General features: G+C 36.7%; 2 protein-coding genes across 5 annotated transcripts in view; one reads left to right on the top strand and one right to left on the bottom strand.

Moving 5' to 3' along the window:
- LOC107727984 (glutamine--tRNA ligase-like) overlaps nt 1-6,103 on the top strand; it is a 15,672-nt gene extending 9,569 nt beyond the window's left edge. The window contains exons 14-22 of the mRNA XM_016538035.1: nt 1,197-1,334; nt 1,429-1,516; nt 2,163-2,309; nt 2,912-3,013; nt 3,130-3,222; nt 4,878-5,005; nt 5,097-5,163; nt 5,411-5,536; nt 5,626-6,103. Of these exons, the coding sequence (XP_016393521.1) occupies nt 1,197-1,334; nt 1,429-1,516; nt 2,163-2,309; nt 2,912-3,013; nt 3,130-3,222; nt 4,878-5,005; nt 5,097-5,163; nt 5,411-5,536; nt 5,626-5,676 (940 nt within the window). The 3' untranslated portion in view covers nt 5,677-6,103. The remainder of the gene's footprint in view (nt 1-1,196; nt 1,335-1,428; nt 1,517-2,162; nt 2,310-2,911; nt 3,014-3,129; nt 3,223-4,877; nt 5,006-5,096; nt 5,164-5,410; nt 5,537-5,625) is intronic.
- Nucleotides 6,104-6,668: 565 nt separating this feature from the next.
- LOC107727995 (uncharacterized) overlaps nt 6,669-9,109 on the bottom strand; it is a 7,254-nt gene continuing 4,813 nt past the window's right edge. Inside the window, exons 6-9 of one of the 4 annotated variants that reach the window (XM_016538044.1) lie at nt 8,260-8,331; nt 8,086-8,151; nt 7,824-7,862; nt 6,669-7,737 (exon numbers count right to left, since the gene is read on the bottom strand). In XM_016538044.1, the coding sequence (XP_016393530.1) occupies nt 7,355-7,737; nt 7,824-7,862; nt 8,086-8,151; nt 8,260-8,331 (560 nt within the window). In that variant the 3' untranslated portion in view covers nt 6,669-7,354. The remainder of the gene's footprint in view (nt 7,738-7,823; nt 7,863-8,085; nt 8,152-8,259; nt 8,332-9,109) is intronic. The other 3 variants (XM_016538047.1, XM_016538045.1, XM_016538048.1) reach the window with 3 other exon arrangements.

The raw sequence follows: 9,109 nt of genomic DNA, 5'->3' as shown, positions 1-9,109 counted from the left end.
AAAGGAGGAAACGTCTGCGGAACGATAAGGCAAGAAGTAGGACCCGTGTAAATATCGGATCAGCTTTCCCGCGCTGGAGAGAACTCAAGGATCGGAGGCCTGCGATTGGACGCCGAGGTTTTCTCAATTTTTAGATTCTTTTGCACCCTCAGATTCCAGATTTTCAAATAGTTGTATCTCGACCAAATATTGTCCTATTATCCTAACAAACCATACATCAATGGAAAGCTTATTTATTCAGCTTTCAGATGATGTATAAATCTCAATTTTGACCCTTATGACTGGTTTTGTGATCCAGGGTCACATATTGGTTTATCAAAGTAGTCATCAATTAATAAAACTTGATTTATCGAAGTATCAGGGATGGTTCACTTATTTAGCAGGCTTTGTTCTGGAATAATTTTTTCCCCCATTCTTTTTCTCCATATGGATTTCAAAATTAACTTAAATACATAATATACTTTAATACTGTGGTTTTCAACCCTGTTCCTGGAGCCTCCTGAACCTTGCACATTTTTAATGTCTCCTTTTACACACCCATTTCAGGTCTTGGAGTCTGAATCAGGTGTGGGTCTGATTAAGGAGACATGCAAAATGTGCACCGTCATGAGGTTTCGGGAACATGGTTGAAAACTTGTGATTCATTTGTGTGATTCATGTTTTTTTTTTAGGTTGGGTTTTGCACAAACTTGACAGCACACACTGCACATTTGCAATTGACTACAATTGCGGCCAGTTGCGTGGCTAGCGCTAGCAACATAATTATAAAATGTTCTAAGTATTATATATTTTATGCAATTTACACCTCAAAATAAATTTATATATTAAAGACCTGACGTTCACATGAGCTTATACGTTGTTTGTACTACAGACGATGTGCATATAAATGTAAACTGTTATGCAGTGATATACAGAGTACCATATTTTGTGTAGTTTAGTTCACTGGAACACTGCATTGTCTAGTCAGCATTCGGGGCTCCAGTGATCCATATACATTTGCAATTAAGGACAACTTTTTTTTAATGAAGTTGAAATTAATATGTTTTAAACAGCAAACTTTAGAGCACCCAGTAAGTCAGTGTTAAAATATTTGTACATTATCTTGAATAATCAATTTCTCTATGAAAATGAAGTAGGATTTTTACTAATATAACATTGCTGTATATACTAAATGCCTGTTTTTGTCTCTCTCTCAGACGATCCTCATATTTCTGGTTGTGTAATGCTCTGGATTTGTACTGCCCGGTGCAGTGGGAATATGGCCGACTCAATCTCACTTACACTGTTGTTTCCAAGAGGAAGATCATTAAACTGGTGGAAACAGGAATTGTTAGGTAACACGCGTACATACAATTTTTTTTTGTGGGTCATTTCATTGTGAACTAGAAATCATTGTAATGTGTTGGTCTATTGTATTGTATTTTTCAGAGATTGGGATGATCCACGACTTTTTACCCTCACAGCTCTCAGGAGACGTGGGTTCCCTTCACAAGCTATTAACAATTTCTGTGCCCGGGTAAGAGAGAGAGAGAGAAAAAAAAACATGCAAAAACAAAAGAAAAATGGTGTGGCATTGTATTATGTCACAAGTAGTACAAATCAACATATAGTATGTGAAAGACTGAATGGTAGCATGAGCTAACGATCACCACTAGAGGTCCACCGATACTGGTTTCTGATGATGATAACAATAAGTAAAATTGGAAAATCCAGCTGATCACCTATTAATCGCTGATAGATTTTAAATTAAATAATATAAACCAAAACTTTTTACTTTTTTATTTATGTAAGGGGCTTGGAGTAAAGGTTGAGAACCACTGATCTAATAGTTGGATTTGTTAAAGTTTGCTAGGTCAATTAAATCTTTAATAGCCATTCAAAGACTTATGTGATATGTCAAATGATATAGCTGCTTATTTGCCAAATATCAACAAAATATTAAAATTGTTATATTGTTTAATAGAAGTTGTGTGCATCTCTGCTTGACTGTGGAAGTTTAAATAGTCTTGCTTTCAACGCTAAACTGTCTAACAGGAAAACTCAATGGCTGGTGCTTATAATTAAAGAATACCAGATGTTGGCCCTTTTATCCATTACTGATGTATTGGTTAACAACTATTAGAAACGGTTACCCTCTGTCAGCATCCCTTGTTCTCTTTTAGGTGGGTGTGACTGTTGCGCAGACCACCATGGAGCCGCACCTGCTGGAGGCGTGTGTTAGGGAGGCGCTCAATGACACCGCTCCTCGTGCCATGGCCATACTCGAGCCGCTCAAAGTCACCATCACCAACCTGCCAACCAATGCACAGGTGAACACATGCAGAAGTTCATAAGTGTTCATTACATGTAACAATATACAGCTAGCCAGTCAGTTTTGCTGCAATGACTGGCTGCAAGTCAATTATTCTGCTTATTAAGTGGCTACTTATCGAATAAATAAACTGATGAAAATTAAATATTAATTTAATTAATATTTTAATGAGTAAATGTAATTAAATTTAATTAGGTTAAATCTAACTAGTTTAGCTAAAAGCTTACGTTTAAAGAATGGTCTGCTATAACACATAAAATCTCCCTTGCAAAAAGACAAACACTGAAACAATGTTATAGTATTTATTTCTATTTAAATAATGTGTTGCTTTTTCCATTAATTAGTACATGGTATCAATGTAAGGTAATTTTAGTTTCCCGTCATTCAGCTCTTTCTTTCTTTTTATAGATCTATGCTCATTATTAAAAATAATACTGTACCTCTGAGGTCATTTACTGTAGTTGCTAGTTGTCTTGACTGTAGGTAGCACTGAAATGTTGCTATGGACAACAGTAAATGATAATTTAGGATATTTAGATGGGTGCATAAATGTACTTTTATAACTGCAGTAGATCACTGCTTTGTTTATCCTCTATTCAGAAGGAGGTTCGAGTCCCAGACTTCCCAGCCAATGAAGCCAAGGGCAGTCACGTGGTTCCCTTCTCAAAGACCATCTTTATTGAGCAGAGTGACTTCAGAGAGGTGTTTTTTTTTTTAAGATTTAAAAAAATCATACATGGATCAGTTTTGAACTGAATTAGCATCCCATATAAACAGAGCTGACCCTGTTTTTGCTGTTTTATGTGTATTTGCTGCAGGTGATGGAGAAGGGCTACAAGCGCCTGACTTCAGATCAGCCAGTAGGCTTGAGACATGCAGGATACGTCATCTCTGTACAGCGTGTCATCAAGGTGAAAGACCACTCACTTTCCCGTAGTTCAGGCATATAACAGACATGTAAGGGATAATGTACATCCAGCCGGTTGTTATCTCCTGTTGTCCTGATCTGTCGGGGTTTATTCTGAGATAACAACCGGCTGGATGTACATTATCCCTTACATGTCTGTTATATGCTACATTATCCCGCTTATTACACGGCTACTTGCCACATAAGTAAATAATTAGATGTGAAATATTGATTTGAGTTGAAATATTTGAATGCAAAGCTTCCGTAAATACAGCAGTTGCGAGCAAGCGGCAAATTCAAACTAGACGGACATTTAAGGGAAACGGTGCAGTCAAACCACTTATTACACAACATTTCACCACAAAAATAATTAAGGCAATAAAAGAATTAGGGCTGCCACTAACGACTATTTTGATTTTGATTAATCTATCGACTAATTTATCGATTAATCTAAATGGGTTTTGTATATCATGCAGCCTTGGGAAAGTCTAATAATGTGTTTTATGGATTCTCGTTCGTGAAATGCGCCACTTCCGGTATTTTGCCGGTTAGTCGACGCGAGCAAAATGAAGTCGAGGATTTTTAAAATTCGAATAGTCAAATAAAATCGACGAATTGCGACAGCCTTAAAAAGAATTAAGACAAAAATGTTTTAAAACCTTACCAGTTTGTTAGCTCTCTTATAATCCATTACAGCGTACAAAACAATCATAGCAAAATGGCAGCAGCTGCGTTTGTATGAAACGAGAGCGAGTCCGCGATACCAGGATGACATAATTAAATAATTGTACACCATTTTGAATCGAGTTTTAATATTTTATTAGCTAAACAAACGCAAAGCTTCCACCAAGAAAAAATTGTTCAAGCAAGAGTACAGTGCCGACTGCTGTTACCCGGATGAGCCGGTGTCATTAGCTTTTACCGGTTGTTATCGAGGGATAACAAACCTCGGAATGTCGCGACTGACCAATCAGAATCAAGTATTCCACAGGGCCGTGTAATAACGAGGGATAGCATACCTCGGAATGTCGCGACTGACCAATCAGAATCAAGTATTCCACAGGGCCGTGTAATAATAAGGGATGGCATACCTCGGAATGTCGCGACTGACCAATCAGAATCAAGTATTCCACAGAGCCGTGTAATAATGACTAATATTCAATGTTATTGTAATTTGTTTAATTTATTGCCAACTTTCATTTCACAAGTTGATGCACCGTTCAAAAAATAATAGAGGCTAGAGCCCACCGTCCCTATTATGAGTGAGAAGTGACCGTTTACATTTCAGTGTGAAATTGTCCAAGTATATATTATGAAATTTGATCAACCTCATTTCATTGTTTTATTCCTGAATAACTCGGTGTGTTGAACAAATCAGTTGAGTTAATGATTGACTAACAATATTGTATTCACTTGTCACCACCAACTGGTGCAACAATTCACTAAAGTCACTAAAAAATTCCCACCACTGAAGCAAAGACCCAAGCAAACCGAAGAGTGCAAATACAGACAACTGGAGTGACACAAACAGTGAAATGTTCCAGTGTTTGTACATCAGGACTCTTTTTGTTCAGACAAAATTAAGGGTCAACTCTCAACTAACTGATAAATAACGCAAAATAAATGACAATATTATTTAATATCTTCCTTTTCTGTCAGGATGGCTGTGGTAAAGTGTGTGAGCTAGAGGTGACGTGTGCCAGCTCAGACTCTGTAGAAAAGCCCAAAGCGTTCATTCACTGGGTGAGCGATCCACTGCGGTGTGAAGTGCGCATGTATGAAAGACTGTAAGTCTCCTTGTGTATTGACAAACCCCAGAATTTTACTTTTAATCATATTTTATGTCACATCCTCTGTCTCTCTCGTTTCTGTCTGTAGGTTTCTCCATAAAAACCCAGAGGACCCAGCTGAAGTTCCTGCTGGATTCTTGAGCGACATTAACCCTGTAAGGGAAGAAATTCTATAAAATGTTTGATCTGAAGATTTGAGAAACTTCTAACCCTAAGTATATGAGTAGTGGTAGTAGTGATTACCTAACCTACACAAACTAATGATTTTATGCTATATTAAACTAAAGCATCAACTGCAGAGAATGAATCTAATCATTTAGACATTCCTCTTATTGGTTACAACTTTTTGAAAGATTTGATAGTTTTACCTAATCTCAGTTTTTCCTTTTTTGTCCTTCTTAGAATTCCTTAACAGTGATTGAAAGTGCCTTAGTAGACCGTTCTGTGGGCAAGGCCAAAGTGTTTGAGAAGTTTCAGTTTGAGAGAGTGGGTTATTTCTCACTGGACCCTGATAGCACATCTGAAAAGGTAAGTCTAGAAACACTCAATTATGTTAAAAGAGATTAGCGAACAGTAGAGGAAACAATGCTTCATCTTTGTCACCGTTTTCTCCCCAGTTGGTGTTCAACAGAACCGTTACACTCAAGGAGGACCCAGGAAAGATGTGACTGGACTGCAAGACAGAAGCTGCACAGCCATTATGCATCACAACACAGCTTTTAATAAAATCAAATAAACCAGGGAATTCAAAATATTCTATCCATACTATGTAAAGCCTTTTTTATCTGTACAAGTGCTGGGCTGTTTTGTATAACCTTTGTATAGCATCTATGAAATAAACAAAGGAAAGATTTTGACTGGCTTGATGGCTTGTTGGAACAGTTGCTAACATGTGAAATGCATTATAAACTGCATGGCTTTCTTGGATAATCCACCTTTCTTGTGGACAACAAGCAAATCTATTTAAATTTCTATTGGAAAAATCATAACTATTCTTAAGACAGAATATTAAATTAGGGTTATGGTGTCCTAATTCATAAAACATTAAAGGTTCCCTATATGGCATCCTGCTTTTAGTGAATTTTGAAAAAATATATATGTGACCCTGGACCACAAAACCAGTCTTAAGTGTCAATTTTTCTAAATTGAGATTTATACATCACCTGAAAGCTGAATAAATAAGCTTTCCATTGATGTATGGTTTGTTAGGATCGGACAATATTTGGCTGAGATACAACTATTTGAAAATCTGGAATCTGAGGGTGCAAAAAAAATCTAATCGCCTTTAAAGTTGTCCAAATGAAGCTCTTAGCAATGCATATTACAAATCAAAAATTAAGTTTTGATATATTTGCGGTAGGAAATTTACTAAATATCTTCATGGAACATGATCTTTACTTAATATCCTAATGATTTTTGGCATAAAAGAAAAATCTATAATTTTGACCCATACAATGTATTTTTGGCTATTGCTTCAAATATACCCCAGTGACTTAAGACTGGTTTTGTGCTCCAGGGTCACATATCTATTTTTGTGATAACTGCATTTAAAGAGGCTGCAGAACTAAATGATTTTAGTCACAGCTATATAGGTACTAATCATGATTGTACAGGTTTATTGTTAAATGTACTTTACAAAGGCCAGTATTAATCCTAAAACTACACTTTAAACAGGATTTTATTGTGTCTTCCGATGAAAATAGCACAACAAGCTATTTGTACATTGTTTACAAAACACAACTACACTATTTATTTAAACCATCCTATTCATGGTACTCAAAATCCATGACTTTTTGTGACAGCAAGTTATATTTTGTCAAAATAACATCTGTCACATTGTACCAGAATTTAAGCCACATTAAAAACGCAACTACAGAGAGCCCTGATGCAGTATTGGATATAAATAAACTTGGCTGACATATATGACAGTAATTCACATTACATGGGTCTGGACAATGGAGATATCAGAAGCACATTTTCTCTTTGAATAGGTTTGTTAAAATAAATGGTAACAGTTACTCTGGACACCTTGAAATATATGTTGGCCAGCATAGGTGCAGTTATTATACATAATATGACAGAACTTTCAATGAGGGGGAAAAAACACAGGGTGAAACTTGATTTTTGGTTGATTTGTGGGTGTTTCATTCCTGAATGGAGTCTGTCATTACATTAAGATCAAAATTACAACCACGAATGCTTTCTCTTATAACATGCACTGTTGAAGTCCAAAAATATAAAGTAAATAGGGTAAACACTGATTTCTTCTTGTAATGCTCAGGTTTCATGATGTTCATACCAAGCTTCTCAAGGCTTATTGATTTAACAGTTTTTAGATCTCTACGGTTAGTCTGTTTTCTCAAGGGTGTTATTGTCTTGCAAACAGAAAGTGAGAGTTTGGGGAGTGTTGTTGGATCTGCTGTTGCAGTATGGGTGCTCTCTTCTTGAGTTCTTCGGGGGTCTGCCAACAGCTCTTCGTCCAGCCAAAGCCCCTCTCCTCCGTGGACCTGTAGCTGGTAGTACATTGATCTGATTGATTATCGGAGTGGTCTTACCAAAGGAAAAGAGTGATGCCTGAAGGGCACTGTCGGTCTTTATCTGAAAGAAACTGGACACAAAAGCTCTTATAGGCGGTGTAAAACTTGCATCCTCATTCAGCTTCTTTTTCAGCATCCCAAAAATCTCCTCAAGCTGCCCATCTAAAGACCCAACGACCTCTTCAGCTGCACCTAAACAAATACATGCAATGATAATGACTGTGTTGACTGTTAACCGTTTTAGTCTGATTAATGTAAGATGCTTGAAAATAACGTACTTGGGCCTGGCTCGTTGTCTTCTGTGAAATGCTCTGCTTCTAAACAGAAAGACGGTTTGTATACATACTGTAATAGCCGATGTAATAATCACATAACAAAACGTCTGCATCCATATTAAATCTTGATCTCAGAAAACACTGAGACACAGCTCACATACAGAGTCACAAGAACAGAGTAAGCACATTTTGACTGGTCTGTTTTATATCTACATAATGCATGTGAACTGCGTCTCACAAAGTGACCAAAGATGAGTTGCTTCACCTGTGGTGATGATTGGTACAGCATCAACAGACACTCCATCTTCAATGCATGCGGTGTGTCCGTCTGCTTGTTTTAGAGAAAGGACAATGTTGTGAAATCAGTATCTCTTAATAGGCAATTACTGATGTAGTCTCGTTTCATTTCAGCAGGTGTGTGAAATATGCTCCTGTTCACCTGTCATTGCCGCTGTCTCCCATGATTGTTCCAACTCTAAGGGTTTAAAAAGCTCGTCTGAAATGTCCTTCCCTGAACAGATACCCATATATTGCACAAGAAAAAAAAATGGAATTAAACAAGTTTTCTGCATTTGCATGCAAATAATATGATTTCATTTAAATAAAAAAGGCAAATATTTTGAATATATCTGTAACACTTTTTCAATTTTAAGTATACATCCTATTTATACACACACTGATATTTTTTGTGTAACTAAGAGTTACAATTAAGTAAAAAGGTGGGCTGGGCAGTATAATGACTTTGTAAAAATAGCAATATCTTTTCAAAAACACAAGACTACTATTTATATGAATATAGAGTAGTGTGATGTTGCAAGCAAGTACAATATCCAAATTGTCCTAAACATTAGACATGCTTTATTTTAAGCCTTCAATAGCTATGTTTCCATCCAAAGTTGCGAATTTAACTTATGCGCAAAACTGGAATATCGCATAAAACATTTGCGAATAAAGCACCGTTTCCATCCAACGAGTCAAAGAGAACAAAATCGTCACTTCCTGATAAACTGGCACTAAATATCTCTAAGAAAACTAGGAGAAGCCACTGAATATAATAATTTTCATATGTAATAAATTACTTGCGCTTCAGAGCGAGCAGACGTAACACAATAAATGCTGTCAGTGCTTTCGGAGGTGGATGCCTGCTGTTTGGGAACACAGTCATGTAAGACAATTATACAGAAATACTTTGACGACAGACTTTGCTCCGGCATTTCAGAATGACCATAACAACATATAGATGCTGTGATCGAGATCGGTCCGCTGCTAGTCAAGTTATCCCGTCTCAT

This window comes from Sinocyclocheilus rhinocerous, unplaced genomic scaffold (genome assembly GCF_001515625.1).
Source record: "Sinocyclocheilus rhinocerous isolate Xijiao unplaced genomic scaffold, SAMN03320098_v1.1 scaffold1599, whole genome shotgun sequence".
Taxonomy (NCBI): domain Eukaryota; kingdom Metazoa; phylum Chordata; class Actinopteri; order Cypriniformes; family Cyprinidae; genus Sinocyclocheilus; species Sinocyclocheilus rhinocerous.
This window is presented reverse-complemented; position numbering and strand designations above follow the sequence as displayed.